This window comes from Amia ocellicauda, chromosome 9 (genome assembly GCF_036373705.1).
Source record: "Amia ocellicauda isolate fAmiCal2 chromosome 9, fAmiCal2.hap1, whole genome shotgun sequence".
In the NCBI taxonomy this organism is placed as follows: domain Eukaryota; kingdom Metazoa; phylum Chordata; class Actinopteri; order Amiiformes; family Amiidae; genus Amia; species Amia ocellicauda.
Genome location: NC_089858.1, coordinates 4,873,727 through 4,894,929, shown reverse-complemented (window position 1 = coordinate 4,894,929; position 21,203 = coordinate 4,873,727). Strand labels below are relative to the sequence as shown.

Genomic DNA, 21,203 nt, shown 5'->3' with positions numbered 1-21,203 from the left:
CTCTGGCAGAGTCCTAATTTACCACGAAGCCTCCCTGTGTTGAGTGAAAACGAAAAAGAGTAAGAAAGTGTTTTAATGGATGACTGAACAAATTAAATTTGAATTCATAGAAGGCTTTTCATCATCTGTGGATTTAAGAGTGTTTTACAAACTCGGTACAACAGAATCACTTAGGCACTCTCTGCAGTGCAGCCACCACTGGGGAACGAGTTAAAAAAGTTAACTTCAAAGGGGAAAACCTAAACGAGTTCTAGCAAGGTGAGAGTTTATTATTCCCAGCTACATAAATGGTCCACATCTCTCTCCAATTTGCATTATAATGACAGACAGAGAAACATACTTGAAAAACATTTTTTTTCCTACACTACAGATTTATTGTAATCTTTAAACAGCCTTTTTGCAAGCTGTATAGTATTTATAAATTGGAAACTTGCATACCAGAATTCTCATCTTAATACTTTCTTTTGGATGGTAAAGGAAGATGCCCTGTGAAAGATGTTAACTGTGCAATAACCGTGAAGCAGATTTTGTCCATCTCAAGTCTAATTGGTAGTGAGTGTCTTTCAAATATTAGAGCAAATCCAAATATTTAGCTTTAAGCTGACACGTTCTCAGATTGCTTGAATTAGTCCTTGCTAGCAGACACTGTTCGGTTTAAGTCTGCGTGGAAATCTAATTCAACTGTATTGAAAGCTAAGCATTGTGCATAATGTAGACCATCATACATAAGACTGATAGGGAAAACTGGTTAATTCTACCATTTATTCTTTCATTGGAGGGTGGGGGGTCATTCTTACATCACCACTGTCATCTATAACCTAAACATATTGATAAGGTTCAAGTCCTGTGCTCGCTATATTAGTTGTGCCTACTATTGAGTTGCTGGCTTGACCTTTTGTTGACTCTCCTTCCTTTCCCTTCTGTTTTTCTCTGAAATCTTTATGAGTTGTTATGAGAGCTGATTTTAAGTGAAATAGCCCGATTAACGACTCTGCTGTCCACAATTCAATGTCTGCCTGTTTTTTTTAAGAAGTCACAAGTGTTCAACAATTGTTATCCTTTTTTAACCATATTTAACCTTTTTAACCATGTTGTGCATCAGTTTCAGATGTTTCAGATGCAATTCCCATCAACTTCTATCGGTCAAAACATTTCTACTACTGCTGCCATTTTGTTTAATTTCAAGTGGGAATTCATGGCCAACAACTTAAATCCAATATTGTTTTGTTCTCATGGGACTTCTGGTAAGAACAAGTTACAATTACGAACCAGGAGTGTTTCCCGACAGAGGTGAAGAACGCTACAAATATTCTTCATGGCTAGCTTGACAGTTTGACTTTGACACCACATCTCATCGTGAGCGGTATGCAGCCTGCACCCTGATCTCCGCTCCCTGCCACTCACAAACACGGAGCTGACATGACTTTCCCTGGGGTCAGAGCGTGTGTCAGGGACTCAGCTGAATTCCAATACCAGAGTCTTCGGGCACAAAGCTCCCTGTCTTAACCACTCGACTGCCCTGTGTGTAATGGTTTGTAAAACTAAAACAAAAAAACTTGAAAAGTCCCATAAAAGTCAACCCAGACGATCACCAAAGCCCCTTAGGTAGATCCGGGGTATGTTCAACAGCCTTAGTTCACTTTTACAAACTGCAGTCCCAAACACATGCCCTAGAGGTCCAATTTGCTAACTGCCTTTTAATGCATGTTCATTCAGCCGGTAATCAGAAAGCGCACCCAATACAACAATTACCTAAGCTTTTCATATCCTACACTGCTGTAATCAGGGAGCACCTGCAATATTTCAATTAATATGAAGGCAACAATGTGAAGACAGGGAAGGGAATTGGCTCAGAGTTATGATTTGCAAATTGAAAGAGCACTCCGTTTTTGGAAAAGTGTGTTGGGGTGGCTGCGTTTATTAGAAGAATGCAGGCTTTACACTTCTGTAATGTCAGGAAAGGTCACATCAGCATGAAAATAAAGGAGATAATATGGGGCCCCTGGAGAAATGAATAGGACTGGACAGAAATTGAGGGCCACACACTGAATATATTTTAAAGTGTTATCATTAGGAACTTTACACTAATGTTTTTATGTTGTTTTTTATGGTTAAAAGATGCAAGTTTTCCACATTTTTAATTTTTTTTAACATTTTCCACATTCTCATGTTGCAGTACATGCTAATGAATGTTTATAGAAACATGTTATTTTAATACCATCTTGCAAATAAGGATGAAAAACATCCTACATATCAAGTTTAATTCATCCAGTGCTTTCTGCATGCTCAAAAAAACATCAGTCAATTACTTTCATTTTGTTGGTTTCTTTAAAACCGGTACAATAAGGCCATTCAGACGCTTATGCCTGCAGTTTTTAGTAGTTTATTGATCCAGTGACACTACTTACTGAGTCTGTTCTCTTAAGATCTCAATGATTCAGCACTTATACGCTGTTCTGTACACTCATATGCCTTGTGTGTACCATATCTATTACGTGGAGACTGTGCAGCGCAAATTAAATTAATCTTTCCTATTGTTCAAACAAAGATCTTGGCAAGGTGCTTGAGAGGTTATATACACAACAGCAGAAGGAAATCCAGTGTTCAGCTAACAAGCTTCAGAGATTTCTGAGCGGCTAGCAGGGGGAAAAATATCACGGTCACATTTTATCTACAGTCCATGCATTTGATCGATGAAGACGCTCGACAAAGGAGTTTGATAGTACGGAAATGGTCAGTCAGGTATTTCAGAGTTTACTTTGAACTCCAATTAAACAAGACACTAAAGTTTCCAGCTTCCAATTACATCTAATTTAAACACAGTGTGACTAATTATAGTTTGCTGAAATGGATGAGATTGTCATGTTCTTGCATAAGCACCCATTGTGTGGCAGAACCAGTACAATGTTCATTTTGTAGACTATTTTTCCATCACTAATTGAGAATTTAGGTCCTACAAATATGCCTTTTGGGATCACGTTCCATAAAGCATATATACTTATATACAGTAGGCCTATATCAGGTTTATTATATTGGTAACATATAATACATGTCTGCATGTATCAAAACACAATGGGCAATGGGCATTTAAAATGTTTTCACTATTTGAATAATGTCCAATTGTTCTTGAGTATTCAGATATTTATTCTGCTCATGCTGTCATTAACTGTACTTTTTAATTATTATTTTGTCCTTACATTGTTTTCTTTCTTTATGTGTCTTGCATTTATTCTTTCATAGGGGGTGGTAGAGGGTGCTGAATAAAACAAAAGGAGTGCGGTGCTTGCATGCCTTTGTTTTTATTTGTTTTAAAACCTTTTATTCCAGATGGGGTATATCCAACAGAAGGACAATTTTAATTCAGTCCCCTGTGTTTCCACTTATGTTAAGTGCGTTTTCTTGTTAAAAAATATCAAAATAACAGCATTTCTCTGTCATCTGACCCCCCTCAACTGACTCCATCGCTTACAATGCTGCCAGACCCCCTTCTGTGCCGTAAATATATGTACTTGCAGAATAAGTGCTATTAGGAAATTATAATATTGATATGAACTTCTTGATAAATGTAATTTTGGAAAAGCATTATGGAGAAGTCTGCGTTATTCATCCTTTTCTAATATGTCACATTTTTATTTTTAGAATTATTGTATTATATTAATGTGTTGTATTATTATTATGTGTCACAAAAAAAAAATATATATATATTTTGTCACTGTAAATCAAAGGTTCCATCCTAACATAAAATACACAAAACAATATAATAAAATGAGAAAGGAGATTAAAACAGCCTCAAAGATAAAGCTACACACTCAGTACTCAGTACAAGTAGTTTACTTATAAATATAAGTGCTCTTCGGTTCAGACCTGTAGTTTGCCATTAGCGGGTTGGTAAATGTTTTTATTTACATCTGTGTAGTCTCTCGCCTAAACCTCGTGGGATTTCCACCCTCTGTTTTAGCTTAATTACAGCTGATGTGATTTCATGCTGCCTGCCCATCTCTGAAGCTACACCAGCAAGTGTTGTCTCCTCCCTGTTCACGGCTCCTAATATTTTAGATGTAATGCAGGCAGAGGTGGCGCTGCGAGATTCAGAGCTGCGACTCGCACAAGACTTTTCATCGCACGGGAGCATTTTTGATTTACTCAGGCCCGTAGACTAATCAATCATGAGATATGCTAATGGCCGAGTTTTTGAATGTTGAAGCAATTTTTACTTTTTCTTTTTTAAGTATTAACTAGTAACACAATAACAAGAAGGCATGTATTTAAACCAGCAGGAATGAAGGGAGGTACAAACTAACTCATATTACATTTTAAAACACAAGCCACCAACATTTACTTTGTTAATTGAGTTTCGTGAAATTCTGTCCAAGATGCAAATCTGATGTCATATCCAAATATCACACTAGTTAATGAAATCTGGCCTGAGAAAACCTAGCCTAGCCTGTCTACATTGCATCTGTATGCTTTGTTTTAGGAAATTCACAGCTAATGCCAACTTTTTATTTGTTAAAAGATGTTCTGGATACGAAACATCTTCATTACGCTTTGCCTCAAAGATTTGTGTCTTCTTAGCTGAGATGTATTCCTATTCAGAAATGCAAACCACATATGTGCCAGCAGCAAACTATTTAAAAAACATGGATTAAGGCAGTCATCACACAGACAACACACTGGCACTGGAGTTTAATTAAGGACAGGAAACCAGTACAATACTCAGGCCTAATGAAAAGTGCTACATAAAATGAAGTAAAGTAAAGTAAACATCATTCAAGTGTAAACTGTAAAGTAAATGGTTTCACATCTATTCTATAGGAAGCTTAAACATTATTCCAAGGCCAAAGCAAATTAACGACTTTCAAAGCATCTCTCCGTGGCGCAAAAATACACTCCATATAAAACCCACTGAAGTACTTTAAAGTGAATGAAAAAACATTCATTTTAGGTCACTTGTTTACCACACCTCAATTTGCAGGTATTAATCTGTTTCCGTTTACAGTTCAGCTGCAGAGTACGCAGGGAAATTGTTACCTGAAGCAAAGGGCTTTGATCATAGTTGTAAGCACTCGGCCTCCCTTCGAGAGTCGAGAAGGCCACGTTCCCTCCGGTGAGCGGGGAGATGTCGCTGAATTCGTCGGTGCAGGTGGCCAGGCGCTCGTTGTCCCCGGGGCGTAGGTACCCTTTATTGGTCTGGCCGTAGGTCTTCCTGCAGGAGGCGCTGTAGTACTGGTACGGGAGCCAGGGTCCGTCCTCGCGGGTCCTCTTATAGATTGCAAAGCTCTCTGGTCGACTCGTGTGGAACTTCAGCCGGACATAGGTTATTTCATAGGCTTTCCCTAAAGGAGATGAGAGAGAACCACAAGTAGACAAGTTTAAGGTTCAGTCATTTTTTCGGGGGGGCAGAGGAGAATTACCGCCATTCTGTACAGCAGAAGCAGAGCCAGGTACTCTACCCTCCTAATCTTTTCACATCATTTCAATTCCCACAATGGAGAACACGCTTGATAAAACAACCAGACAGAGTGACTCACTAGATTTAATTTTGCCACATTAGATGGGCACGGCTTAAACAGTCTCAGATGGTGGGAGATTTGGGCCGATTCATTTTTAGTAAACTTGTCAGACAGAGAGTGTCTGCGTTAAATGTTTGTGTTCCATACTTTGTGGAAGAGAGAGCAAATGCTTAAAAGCTCCCGAAAAGTCAAAACATATTTTAGGAATAAGATTCAAGGACTTAAAAAATTAACCTTGTTTGTGCCTTGCTTTGACGTTCAAATCATCTCGAGTCAAAAGCTTATTTTTAAGGAAGAGAACGTGTGAATCACATGCCCACACAGAAGCTCAGATGCAAAATTCATGTATTATTTTATCACATCATTTTATTGATGTGTTAAAAAGGGATACTACTTAGAAAGCAAGCAAATAACAGGATATCTTCCCAAGTTTTCCTCCTCCAGATGAACTGCAGATTCGAAACACTGAAAGAGAAAATTCATTTTTTGTGGCTAGACCAGCACCTTTAAATACTTAGCTCAGTGGAAGACTTTTGACTCGGGTGTATAAAAAGCTTTGAAAATTGGCCTGTAACTGTTATTGTTTAATACAAATATCTATGAAAGGAATTTCAGCTTCATTACTAGACATCGGGCCTAATGTCTGTCTGAAACTCCAGGAAGCTTTGTTTTTGAGGAAGCTATTCAGACAGCGTAAGATACAGAGAAATGTTATTGCATATTTAATTTCCTTTATGGCTTGTTTCCAGGAGATAAACAAATAAACTCCCTGGAAGTGGAAAAGTTTAGGTCAAGGAAATGAGTGCCCTGTCCTATTAGGATTAGGCACCTCCCTCTAAAACCATGACTAATAATTTGACTTTCATCTTTTATATGGTATACTGAAGGGCAGACCTGTTTAGTGTAATTCACTGCAGAATGAAGCAAAACATGTCATCTGCCAAACCTTTGGATTTGTTTAGTACACAAACACACACAGAAACCCGTGCATTTGCTACTCTTCCACACCTACACCCTTCAGTGGGATTCAAAGGAAAAGATTGACGTTAAAATCCGAGCGTCACTTGACTACATCTCTATTAGCATTACAAATACATGATTGAAAGGACTCAGAACACATCATAATCAAATCCAACAATAGGGATTTTATCCTTTCACTCTCCAGCCTCTCTCAGATTTTGTTTTGTTTTGTTTGTAATTTCATGTCATTGCATTCCTGCTGCAACCTACGCCTTTTAACTTTCCTCAGCCGGCACCGAGTTTAATATTTATTTTCAGTTTTTACACCTCAATCCCTGCTCTATTTATATACTGCTTTATAGCTTACACTGTTACCTTTATGTAATCAAACATTCATTATCAAAGGTCTTGAACATTTATCTGCAGGTCTGATCCTGATACTAAGATATTTATGTGGGGAAACTCCACTGAGATTGTGCATCTCTTTACTGAGGATGTCTTGTGGGAGCTGGGGGTAGAGAAGACTTCTTCAAAATGAAATTAGTCAGAGTGAAGGGGATTTGGCTGGGCTGGACAACTTTTTATTAACTTGTATTGGAATTTAATTATGGTACCAGGGGCTAACCCTTCTGGATAGTGTTTGAGATCTTTAACATACTAGTGTATTAAACCAACAACAGGCTTGAAATGAAAATGCAGGTGTTTTTAATAAGCTAATAGAGTAAGCTATTACTCCCACGATTTCCAGGTCCATTGGTCTAAATGTTGAATTTGAAATCTTAATTGCAATCAATCTAAATATGGTTATCCTTTACAGCAGTGCAATTCAATTGTTCTGCAAGCCCTTGAAGGATCGATCCAACGACAGATAACTCCATTACGCCCTTGGATGGGGCTGGTTTCCGTGTTTTGCACATAAAGAGATCCATCAATAGACCAAGTGAAAGAATAATATGTTCTCCCATTCTCCCACCATGATCCAAAAACAAAATAATTAAACTGACGACTAACAGCCACCGTCTGTCACACACTTCCAATTCAAAGCTTGGGTGGCTATGCTCTGATTTTGTAAATGCCTTGCAACACTTAAAGGAGCCACACTGTGTTTCCAAAGACACAGGATGTTGAAAGAGGGTCTTTGTTGTTCACATGTAAGCTACTGGCCCTGGGGCATCCCTGCATTTGGTGGCCTGGACAGAGAGCCACACTGTGGGCTGGGGTCAGAAGCAGAGTCAGAATGGGCGGTCAGCCAGTCAGAGAAGACCCTAGAAGTGGTTTCTATATTGTGCCTAAACTGAACAAGAACCACAGATATTCCATAATTTAGGACTAATGCCACTTGGTAATTGCTCATACATAGTACTATCAGAAATAGAAAGCATCCCTGGATGAACCTTCAACGTATTTGTGATGAATCAGCGTTTTGCTTCATCATGTTGGCCTTTATGCTTTGACGTTCACCCTTCAGAATTTATTTTATAGTCAGAATGCAGGTCAATAATGCATTTTTTTTATATGTAGGCCTACATGTTATTGATGCAATTACAAATGCTAACCTTGGGATCCTAATGCTTTTCTGTGTTTTCGATAATCAAGGTGATTTCTAATTTGTAATTCGTCGACACATTTTATGAAAAAACAAGTTTCCATATCGCTCCAGTACTTTGCTGATTCCTGTAGATGTCGTACTAAAGTAAAACCCAAACACCCGTGTATGCGCAGACTGATGAAATAATATTGTAATCTGATCAGTGTTTATAACAACCCCCGCAAACTCTACTGCACCTTCTCCTCCCTCTCTCCAAGATCACAGACATCCGCAAGCTCTTCAACAGTCCCCCTTCCTCTCCCATCAAACCCAAGTCTGCCACCGACCAAGCTTCTTTTTCTTCATTCTCACCTCTCTTGGACTCTGAACTTTCCTCTCTCCTCCTACGTCACAAACCTACAACGTGCGCCCTGGACCCTTTCCCTTCTCGCCTCCTCCAAGCGACCGCTTCTGATCTACTCCCCTTCATCTCCTCCCTCCTCAACTCCCCACTCCTCTCTGGCTGTTTCTCCTCTGCATTTAAACAAGCTGCTGTCATCCCACTCATCAAAAAACCTACCCTTGACGCCACCTCTCCTCAGAACTACCACCCTGTCTCCCTACTCCACTTCCTCTCAAAGACCCTCAAGCGTGTGGTCCACCGTCAGCTCTCTGTCTTTCTGTCCCAACACTCACTCCTGGATCCTCTGCAATCTGGCTTCCACATAGCTCACTGCACTGAGACGGCTTTCCTGGCAGTCATTGACTCCCTCAGCTGTGCTTGAGCAGCCTCCCTCTCCTCAGTCCTCATCCTCCTTGATTTATCCGCAGCATTTGACACTGTCAATCACTCCGTCCTCCTCTCCTGCCTCGCTGACCTCGGAAACTCTGGGACTGCTCTCACGTGGTTCTCCTCGTACCTCAATGACCTACCAAGTAACATGGCAAGGTTCCTCATCCACCCCCCAACCTCTCCTCACATGGCGTACACCAAGGCTCCGTCCTGGGCCCGCTCCTGTTCTCTCTCTACACTCGCTCACTGGGCCCCCTCATCACATCCCATGGTTTCTCCTACCACTTCTACGCTGATGATGCCCAGATCTTCCTGTCTTTTCCCTCATCCAACACTCTCATCCCCTCTCGCATCTCTTTCTGCTTGTCTGCTATCTTTGCCTGGATGCACTCACACCATCTCAAGCTCAACATCTCCTCTTTTTTCCCCACTCTTCCTCACCTTCTGCTGATCTCTCCATCTCAATCTCCTTGGAATCTACAACACTCTCTCCTGCAGATTCTTCCTGAGCAACATACGCCAAATCCGTCCCTTCCTCACCGACTACTCGACCGGCTGCTCGTCCAGTCACTGGTCCTCTCCCTCCTGGCCGACCTGTCTGCAACTACTACCTACCGCTCCAGCTCATCCAGAACTCTGCGGCTCGTCTGATATTCTCTCTCCCCCGATTCCAACACGCTACTCCACTGCTCCGCTCCCTTCACTGGCTCCCGATACCGTCATGCATTCAGTTCAAGACTTTGACCCTCACCTACCGCTGTCTCGACCACACTGCACCAAGCTACCTTCATACCCTTGTCTCTCCATACAACCCCTCCAGACCACTGTGCTCTTCCGGTGCCAGAAGACTAACTCTGCCTCCTCTCCACTCCCCTTCCTCCAGAGCCGCTCCTTCTCATCCCTGGCCCCTAAGTGGTGGAACGACCTTCCCACTGAAGTCAAGACAGCAGAGTTTCTGACCTCCTTCCGGCGATTACTCAAGATGCATCTTTTCAGACAGTACTTGTAATTTAGTAATTTATTCTCCTGTAAGATAGCACTTTCATACTCCTGCCTTTGCATTCTAGCACTTGTATTGTTTATTTTGATTCCCCTATGCTCCCTTTCCCTTAGCTCTTAACTTTGACTTAACTTCTTGTCTGCACTTATCAGCTTTTACAATCTAGAATGTAAGATCTTATATATTCTTTACTGTATATATTGTATACACTTGTGTAAATTGTGAATTTGTAAAATGTATTATGCCTTGAATTGCACTATGTTATTGCAATTTGTACTGCGCTTATATTTTGTAAATCACCCTGGACAAGGGCGTCTGCTAATAAATAAATAATAATAATAATAATAATAATAATAATAATAATAATAATAATAATAATAATAATAATAATAATAATAATAATAATAATAATAAGGCAGTGAGATTGATTTTGAATCAGATTTCCCACATCTTTAAATCTGTGTTCTTGTAGTCAGATTTGAGAGGGAAACCCGAATCATGTTTAGGATTTTCAGCACTAACAATTGAGGGGATGCCTGGCATCTATTTGACATTTTGTATAAACAGGGTTTATTTTTGCGAGTGCCCTTGCTTGTTCTTCCTCCTTGTCCTCCGTGACTATTGTGAATTCAATAACAGAAAACAACAACAACATGTCATAGATTATGAGTGGAGTGAGATTTTTTGTTGTTTGTTTTTTCGTGCTGCAGAAGCAGTAATAATTCCAAGATACACATTACCATTGTGTATTTCCATCTCAATGAAACAATTTCTTTGCTACAGTGACATCAGTTAGATATCTTTTCTCCTTGTTTGAGAGGTAAGTGGGACAGGTATATAATAAAGGGTAAAGTATATCAAAACACAGCTGTCTGGCCTGTTTTTGTTTTTCTTGAAGCAATGCCCAGAACTTACTTTGAAGTCCCTATCACAATATTCACCCCAACAGTCACATAAACGACAGTAACATGAGAACAATGCGATTTTGCTTTTCAGTATTTTAAAGTACAGACAATCTTGTGACATTACAGGAAAAATAAGGCAGGCTGGCAATCATATTCTTTATCATTTCATTTATCCACAGTGGAATATATGTAAAAACTGGCACTTTAGCATTTGAAAGATCATTCTGTCATTCCAGAAAACCAGCTTCAGATACTGAGATAATGTGTGTGAGGGATTTTAATTTCGTCAGCATTTTCTTTAATGAAATTCACAGGGATCTAAAATAATCTTAATACTAAACAAAGCAAAGAGCTGATGTTAAAATAATTGTTCCTACCAGAACCAAATGCATGTCTATCAATAAAATCTGGAGATTTTATATTGTATTATAAAGTGCGAATACAAGTTTTCCTTACGCACACTGCACACTCTGTGAAGTTGAGTCCTTATTCCTTATTCCTGATTCTTCAAGGAATAAGTCATGGTTACTAATTCCCTGGATTATGTATTTTGTAAATACTGAGAAAACATAAAACACATAACAATTTTCATTACTTCATTCTTCATACACCAATAAAAAGTAACAACTAACACATCTCATCACGTGATGATCTCAAAACATATAGTTCCTTATTCCTCATTTTTCAAGGAATAAGCCATGATTATTTGTTTCTTATCCCTGTTTCCTGATCTTAAGACACTTTGCATTATCTAATCTTTATAAAGGCAACACATCTTTCTCATTACTACTTATTTTTGATATATTCATGAAATAGCAATTGATAACTTTTTAAATTACTTATTCTTCATACATACCATACAGTTGATGTCTTTGAATTAACTTTGGAATAACGTTGAAAAATATATAATATAATTTAACAGGAAAAGCTATATATACTCTATATACACTGTTACCATATCTAAATAAAATATAAGGCACTGGATTATTTTTAATCTCTTAATAATAAAAAAAAGAAAACAATGATGACAGATTATATTCCTGTTCCTGGTGAACATTTTAATTTATTGATGTATTGTCTGTGATAATATTAAATAAGATTTGGGATTAAATAAGCCATGTACATCATTTGAAGTAATAAAATGACAAATTGAGATGATTAAATTAGCGCAATGGGATGATTGTTCAATATGTGCTTTAAGAGCAGCCTAAATAGGCCTCTTGGTGCTGGTTACAAAGCACAGTCGAGATAAACGCAGTGCCCTGGTAATGAGAAATGGCCTCGAGTAGAAGCTGCTCTCTCCACAACCTACACCAATCACTGTGTTTGTGCCACTTGTTGCCAAGTTTCAACTGGAGCTGAAGACAAACACATTATTTTAGTTTCTGGATACAAGACCAAACTCAGTTCTTAAGCATTATGCGACAAATCCAGCTGCAAGTGTATAAACAGGAGTTAAATGCATCTCTACATGCCAGTCTTCAGGAAAAAGCCCCCCTGCTGTGACAGCCATATGTAGTAATATCATTCCTACACTAAACTTTTTTATTTATTTCTAATCCCTATCCCTGTCCCTTCAGGAGGCTTTTTTTCTCCTGCCAGGCTGTTATTGTAAATAAGAATTTGTTCTTAATTAACCTGCCTGGTGAAATAAAGGTTATAAAACTGGAGCTACTGTTTCAAGTCTTCATTTACCGATGATGTTTCAGTACAGTTCAGTGTTAGTGGTGCAAGTTTTACAGGATATACATTTGTTTTTAATAAATACTTTATTTACTTTTGACTTGAATTAAAACACAAAACAGATTGGCTCTGTTATTTACAGAAGATCCTAGACCAAACAATTTTTAGTCAGGGAGAGGGGGGGTGATTGTTAAATATAACGGAAAAAGAGAGAGAGAAAAGGACGAAAGCAGGTGTTGTTCTGTTAGGCGGTGGAGAGGCGCAACAATGTGTTGCAGGAGAAAATGCCACAGGCTAAGAAAGACTATGCAGCTCCTGGGCATTGATGCATTCCAACCTCCAAGTGCTGGTCCACACAGCTCCGGCACCCAACCTGTTCCAAACTTCTCCCCAGCACAAGCTGGACGCGGCTGTGGTTATGATCTGGCTTCTGATTACCGGTCCAATTGGAACTCCCTGCATGAGCAGAAGGTAACCTCCGCCACCAGAGAGTGTCTGCACAGGCCAGTGAGACCACCAGCTTGCCGTACTTGACTCAACACAGGTGACATGTGAATGAGTTTAGCCAGGCCTGGAGAAGCCCGAGATGCAGCAGGGGCAATGACAAGTCTGTAGCAACATTATTCAGAACACACACGCATTAAGACGAGACCGAGATATATATCTTTTATTTTTTTCAGCACACAATTCCTGTAACCAGCCCAGCCAGGAGCTTAATAGCAGAGTGAAGTTGCAATGAAGCCTCAGTGCTAGCTCAAGTCTGCAACTGATTAACTGGAGCGAAGAAATAAAGCTGAGAAAATAATAACAACAGTAATATGCACAGATCTATAGCTGCAAGTATTAAGACAGTTCAGCTGAACATATCCATTAACAACAGTCTAGGCGGGAGTTGTGTAATGGCGGACCGAGTTCAAGGCTTGGGAAGAGGCGAAAGCTTTTAGGTGAGGACCCTTCCATCACTTTCTTAAGAGGAACCTTCTGGTTAGTTTTGTACAATTTTTTACTTTGTTCTGCTTTTCAAACAAACTGACAGCCCTGCACGGACTGGAGTTCTGTTAACTGACAACGTGACTCAACTGATCAATAACCATCACATGATCCCTTTTCTTAATCAAATAAATTGTGGATTTAAAGTGACAGCTGGCAACCATCATCACATAACTGGAGCAAATTGCCGATCCATGCTGTGAATTTTGTTATATAGGGCTCTATCAAAAGGAAAAAGGAAAGAAAAAAACTGGTTCCTGAATCAATAAGTGACTAACCACCAGACAAGCTGGATGAGCTGAAAGGCCTGCCATTTGTAATTTCTCTCATGTTCTGTGCTCTACAGAGTCGTTTTTCTCATTTAGGAGCCCCGGGAGACTAATTTACAAGCCTTTGGAGACTTTTATTTTTGGCATGTTGGGTTCAAGTCTGACTCATGTAAATCCAGTTTGTTAGCATTAGCCTCAGTACCCAGTAGCAGCTGACATAACACCATGTAATTCAATGTTTTGCACTATAAGGCCTGTCCAGAGTAGGTGTGAGCAGGTAAGCTCTGAACATAACTCACTGGTAATAAGACTAGTACCCCCTGGAGTATACTAAACACAAGAAAGATTGGCATATTAATCCAAAGATCTGGTTCAACAGCAGGAGTATGGTTGTTGGCGTATGTACTCTAAGCAGGAAAGGGAGGTGAAGGCAGAATCATTTGGAACTGCAAACAGACAGTTTACTACTTTTAGAAGAAAACAAAAAATACTATATACCAAGGATCTCAAACAAGGGGATGGAGTGTCTTGTGGCTTTTGTTTTTCAACCACTTCCCTTGTCACTTAACCGGCCCAACTATCTGATTACACTGATTACTTCTTTACAGGCTGCAAATTATGCTCAGGTTTCCAGGATTAGGATCAGAATTATGATTGAACCCATGAACTGTGAAATGGCTTTTAATGCGATGTATGTGTCATTGATCGAATAACTGGAGCCCTGAGTTTTACGCAACCAACCATTTTTATTTTTCAAAGGGAATATTAGCACAAACAAATGCCTCTGTCAAATTGAGAATAACATCTTATCCTCATTCATAATTTTCTTCCCCCCTGCAGTTTTTCACAGGTGGAGGTTGCCTCATAGCTGTCAATCTCAGACTTTGGTTTTCTGTGCTTTTCTGATGATTAATGTTGATCTGTTGTTGACTTTGCAGTGTGGTCCATTGATAAATTGCAAGTTGTGCAAAATAAATTATACCCATAGGTGCACAGAACACTAGTATGTATGTATGTATGTTGTTGCGTGGGGTTCTGCGTTCGCTCAGTTATGTGCTTCTTAAATGGCATTTACTTTGTTACTCCATGGTTAGGTCTCTCTATGTTTCTTTTACTGAATCAGTATATTCACTGAACATTTATACCCGTCATAATTCGTTTTTATGTCTCTCATACAACTAGCTGACCCTTCAACGTGTACGGAGAATTAAAAAAAAAACAGTTTTCAAAATAAACACCCGAGCACAGTCACAACCAAATTCTATACATAACTTTGGTTGTATGTAAGAGACACCGCACCAGTTGTATACCAATAAGTGTGTTTGGGTTAATAGCTAATTTAAACTGAAATTAAGAAGAAGCAAATAACCCGTTACTGAGTAGTATGCCAGTGTGTGGGTAGGTGTGGTTCTCGCATCTGATTCTAATGACGGTTGCATACTCCTTTGATCCCAGACAGGAAGTTCTTTCATATAATCCTGTGGGATTGGAAACAGATGAGATTCCGCTGGCATGTGTCTGGGAACTGTCTGACCCACATTTCCAGTTGTAAGACCGCACATGTCTTTTTCTTTTCTTTTCGCCACATACTTGACCGGCTCGTGGACGAAAAAGGTCGCTCTCTAGTGTTGTTTCAAAAACGGTCCCCACTGTGGCTTGTTGTTTCATTTGGAGATTAAAGCATATTGAATATCCAGGAAGGGCACAACTGTCTCCCAGCTGGAGCAGAACTTCAGCCAGATCTGATGAGCCAGCCATGTCTGTGCTGTGTGTGCAAGACCAGTGTCTAGCTTAAAGATCTCCCCCGTGCTGCCTTCTCTCGTTTCCAACAAGCTTGAGATCTGCAGCGACCGTGATCACAAGGCACTGGTAGTCTTTGTGTGACTGCATTGATCTTACCATGCTCATGCCGTCAGAGTATTATCTTTTTTTTCCAAGCTGTATCACATCTCAGTTCACATTTAAGGCTGAATGGCTCGATGAGATCTGAGCAGCTGTAATTCATTTCGGATGGATCTGCAGTGTAATAACATAGGCAGAACTGGAAAAAGAGTGAAGGGAAATATCAGGAAATTACATTCGGTGAATTACTGCAGTTTATTGTCATCCCTTTGCTGCAGTAGTGTGGCAATGTTGTTTGAATGAAAGAAAGAAGTGATGATAGATGATGCGTGAATACCTTTTCTGTTTTCGTTAATTGCCTTCCATATAAGTACTAGGAAACAAAAATAGTTGTAGCTTATGTACTGCACCTGGATGTAATTAAAGCTCCAGGTGGGTCACTTCACTGAACAGCACCCTTCTAAAAATATGTATAAGTGAAAATACATTTCTATAGTCTTGGATACTACTGTACATTTAAACAACATACTTACTTCCATCTCACAGCAGTCAGGGTTTAAACGTCATTTAATTGGTACCATTTGAGTTGGATGGTTGGTATGTAGGGGTCTGTTTCTGGTTTGCATGCACTCTACATGATACACTCTAAGTTCTGCTATGAATGGTACAGTTACCCAAAAGTTGGATATATGGTTTTTATGTCTCTGTGCCTTCTTTGTTACCCAAAGCAACCTTTCTCTACATCCCCTTGTCTTTAGCAGATGATAATTAAAAGAGACCTCTAAAATCTACAGGAAAACGGGCTATCAGGCTACGTTATCATTACAGCTCCACACAGTATTTTGTTATGAGCAGTTTTAGGGAATAACACACACACACACACACACACACACACACACAACTGCTTTCATCATTGTAATTCCCTAGATCACTTATCAAACAGCTAATACTAGCTACATGCATAATGAACTGAAGAAATAACCTGTAAACCAGAAAAATATCCTCTTGGCAACAGCATCTGTTAGACTAAACATACTGTATGAGCACCTGAAGGAACAGGTGAATAGAACATAACACACGATCATAACTCTTATTACAATAATAGCAGCTGTAAAAAATCTCTGCATGTTTTTAAAAGCTGCTATTTTCTGACATATTTGGCAAATAAAACCAACAAAAAGGCAACCGACTGTTACGGTTTCTAATTCGATATTCTTACCCGATGTTATTCATTGTCATTTCCATAGACAACATGAAGTGTTGCTGTGTCCACGGCTGGGGGGAACCTTGTAAATAAGGAAATGAAATGTATGGTCTCTTTAAATTCATAGTGTCTTGTGAAGACCATCCAGGATATTTAATTTTGTAGTATGCCATGTAAACACCTTTTCTTGTATGTTGTTGTTGTGGCATTTTTTCACTTTAACAAAGCAATGAAAAATAAATGTGGCAGCAAATATAGACTCGACCAAAACTTTGACCTACCCATGGTATAAACAAACTGTATTTATTGCCTCATAATTTATTGCCAGAAGCCATTTTCTGCTTTCTACTACGTGTACAAGCAGGTCAATTTTTTTTATTTTGTCTAGCCCATAGTTTAAAAAATCGTAATCTGGCAGTTGTTAAAAAGGGGAAAAAATGCTTCAAACCAGACTGAGGCTGAACAATCGTTTTCAGTGGGAAATTCTGCCTTGAGATAAAATCAATTCACGCAACAAAATGCAGTATGTCTCCTGAAATGTTGTATGCAAACTCGTAGAGCTAATAGATTCCATTATAGAAATAAAACTTTATTATACTTTGGCTTGAGTCGTTATTATTTAGTTTAAGCACTTTAGTCTGTATCCTTGAGGTCTTTTCCCTCACAAGGCACCAAAGAATAATGACAATACTATAACTATAAATACCACTATTGCTACTATACTAATACTGTATACATAGTGTAATCACAGTTACAAATAATTATTTAGCTCTAGGATGTGTATCCCAAATGTGTTCTCTCATACCCCTTGGTATATTATGCTTATAAGTAGATATTTGTCTTAAGGCATCTTAGGAAAAAAGAAAAACTCAGGATGTATACATCCCTGGAGTTTGCCCTGTGAATGATATCTTTATGGAAGTGAGTGGGCGATCAATCATTCAGTAATTTTCAGTGGTATCTGCCTCCAGGTGTGGTTGGTTAACGAGACAGTTAACAGAAGCATTGTCTAATTGTGCAACTCTAAAAAGGCAGTAACAACCTGCTGGAGCTGATGGATGTTGCCGTACTGGTTGTGATTGTTTCATTTAGTGGGACCTTATATATATGGGAGCATTTTTGTGTGGCACTCTTCTGTCATTGAATTGGTAAAAGAAATAGGCTTGTTGTGATAATGGCTCACATAGGCTTAAGGTTTACGAAGGAAGGTCTAGACTAGGTAACAAAATTGAGTATTACTAAAGAGGATTAGCAGATTTTGAGTCCATATTTGTGAGATTTTGTTCTCTGTCCATACAAATGGAGAATGTGACTGGAAACACATCATTCAGCTTCAAAGAATGATTCCTGAAAAAGTATGTCTAGGGCCCTGCAATTTGAATACGTTGTTTGTTGTTGCTGTTTTTTTTTTAATGTATTTCAGTCCTGTTCAGCAATCATTAACCATCATTCTGTTTTTGTACCTATAATGATCTTGATTAGTTGTACAAAAGTAAGCACATGAATAGTAACAGAGTAACAGAATAGTTTATGTGGATAACATCAATGAAATGATGGATTATGGATATAATAAGCTGTATTAAGTATTAGTCAGGAAATGTTTAAATAATATATGTATTACCAGGGACACATGTATTTCTCCTTGTAAGCAATGATCGCTGATCCTTTTATAGATAAAATACTGAAATTAGAAAATCAATTTAAAGCTATACAGCATACACTAGCAACACAAGTAGAAAATATGAATATATTTATGTTTATGTACGAATCAAATAAGATTCAATAAAGGAAAGTGGATAATCTAGTGGATTATATTTTGTGATTTCATTGAAGCACTCATCATAGTTATGCTGTTTCTTAATTCATCTTAATTGTCTAGTTCTGAGCTTAATGTGTTCATTTCTTTAGGATTACTTATTTTAGTTGAACTGTAGTGGCTACAGAGACTACAGGATAAAGAAAAAGTATTGCAATTTAAAAATGAAGCACTGCCAAACATAGGGCCCTATATGTAGCTTAATGTTGATTCCATACTGTTTAAAGCAGGGGTAACAAACACCAGTCTTATAAACATATAAGTTATATCTAGGTTTATTTTTGCTTTCCCTACCTGCCTTTAAAGGTGTCCATTTCTCAGTGACACCACAGAGATTTGATGACATTTCACACATTTATTCATAATGTGGTCTTTAAACTGCAATCAGGATATCATGTTTTAGAATAATTACCTAGTTCTCTCATTCCTCAAAAAGAAAAAGACTCTTTTGGAGCAAATATCCTCAGTTTAAAATGTATTTAACAAATAACTAACCAGATTTGTCTTTCTTTTCACTCTAAGGAATACACAACAGCTCACTGGGTTAAGAACTGTAGTGTGCATGGCTCTATGAATCTTGCTTGCCGTTTTAAGTGTCATTTTTATGGCAAGTACTTATTAATTAATGCATGATTCGTCATCACATCTCTGTGATTTAACTGACAAATGGACATAGATTAACAATACTAATTACAGCTCTTGAAGCAGGCAGGGACAGTAAAAAGCAATGTTGAATTCTACCAAGCTTATTTATGTCCAGTGCAATCATCTTCAAGATCTCGCAAGCCTGTTTTTGAAAGCTTACAGATTTTAAACTTTAAACACTTATTAAGGTATTCACAATGAAAGGGAGCAATTACAATCATGTTATTTAAAAAGTTCAAGACAACACACGACTGTATTTCTTTTCAACTCACTCCTATCTTTCCATCTAGTCTCTTTCTCCTTCTCTCTCTCTCTCACACACACACAGACACACACCAAACTCACATTCACCCACTCGTCCATTTAAAAAGTATTTGAAAATTTCAGATCTCTTAAATCAAAGCTTAAGTAATTATAGGACTTTTGCAAAGTAATGACAGCTTCAGTGAACTGTGACAGGTTTCATACTGTTCAGGACGCTGGAAGAAATATCTGCAGTCACACAAAAAAAAGTACCACGCTTAGTACAGATTTTGTGGGAGGGGGTTTGAGAGAGAAAAAGTTCCCTGTAGACTCCTGTTGCTATATCGTGCAATTATCTTAACAATATGACTTCAAGCAATGTCTGGGGCAATTCAGTTTTGCATACAATTACTGGAGCATTCAAAAACAACACTGAAGCAAGTTTGAAAATACAGAAATATTGCAGTGGAGACTTCCTTCGATACTGAATCAACAAACCCAGGAAAAAGACAAATAATATATAATCTGTACGCTAGGTTTTTGCTTTGGAAACCTCTCTAGAAACATGAGGAAGAAGAAGGACCATACTGTAGAAAACATAACAAAAAAACATTAAAATCCCAAGTGAGTTTCCACACAAACAAAATCAGGGCAATGGATAAGACATATACTATGATACAGTTCAAGTATGATTAGTTGTCTTGTATATAAATAAACAGGTAATGGACATTTTAAGTACATTACATTATTTGGAGCACATTTTTATAGACTGTGGAGTTAAAACAATATTACACTAATCTGTGTCACGCAAAAGATCATCCTGCTAAGTCTTATTTGTACCTCTGAATGAATGAACATTGGTATTAAAATGGGATTAAAATCTCTTACCCAAGTGCAGAGTTATATTCACTGAATTGGGATACTGGACCCCGTAAAACATGGACTGACTCTGCCACCAGGTCGACTCCTCATCATTGTGAAAGTCACTCAGGTAGGTGGCATTGTGGTGCAGGTGAGGATCCGTGGAGTCACAGCGATGGCATGACCTGGTCGAGCCGGTCTGCGTACAGAAGTCCTCTGGTGGAGATCCACAGACGTTGGACACCATCACAGTTCTGTTAAAAGCAGCATTTTCAAACTTGGGCATGCACCGACTTGCAGCTCCTTGGCTTTCATAGCAAGAATCCATGGCTCCTGAAACTGAGGAAGAATGAAGCTTGAGGACCAGCAGCCAAAGCATTACTTTATCCATGATGGAGCTCAACATCTACAGCATAGAGCAGTGCTGCAGTTTCCCCCCACACGCTCTGTGCCTTTTCTCAACTCTGCCATGTGCTCTCCCTGCTTGCTAACTTTGTGTTTTTTTTTTTTTTGATTACTTGAAATCAACTTCAGAGGCAGAGGAGGACAAGAATGCACCAGATGTTTGCCATCTTCTGGTGGAAGCAGTAACTGCACTCAGACTAGAAAGAAGGAAGGATGCAATTGGGTTATGGATATAACCACAACAAAGCAACCCATATAGGAAATGATTATAATGAACAAGAAGGTTTTGCTAAAAGGTTTCAGCATGTTTTATAAGCCTGCTGATCCTGCCGTTTGGAATTGTAGGGTTGTTTGGTTTTGTCAAAAAAGTAAACCATATAGTTTCCTAGAAAAATAAATTACTACATGAGTTTGTGTTTATAAATCAGGTGCCACTAAATTGATGGTTTCAAAATAAATAGATCTGCATATGTATTATATATTGTAGCACTGTTGAGGGATAACCCCTGGGGGTGGTCTAGGAAACAGGCATACACAAAGCAGGGG

General features: G+C 38.7%; 1 protein-coding gene across 1 annotated transcript in view; it reads right to left on the bottom strand.

Moving 5' to 3' along the window:
- The window catches only part of lamc3 (laminin, gamma 3), a 98,039-nt gene extending 77,307 nt beyond the window's left edge, over positions 1–20,732 (bottom strand). Inside the window, exons 1-2 of the mRNA XM_066712763.1 lie at positions 20,280–20,732; positions 5,032–5,336 (exon numbers count right to left, since the gene is read on the bottom strand). Coding sequence (XP_066568860.1) covers positions 5,032–5,336; positions 20,280–20,658 — 684 coding nt within the window. The 5' untranslated portion in view covers positions 20,659–20,732. The remainder of the gene's footprint in view (positions 1–5,031; positions 5,337–20,279) is intronic.
- Positions 20,733–21,203: the final 471 nt, after the last annotated feature.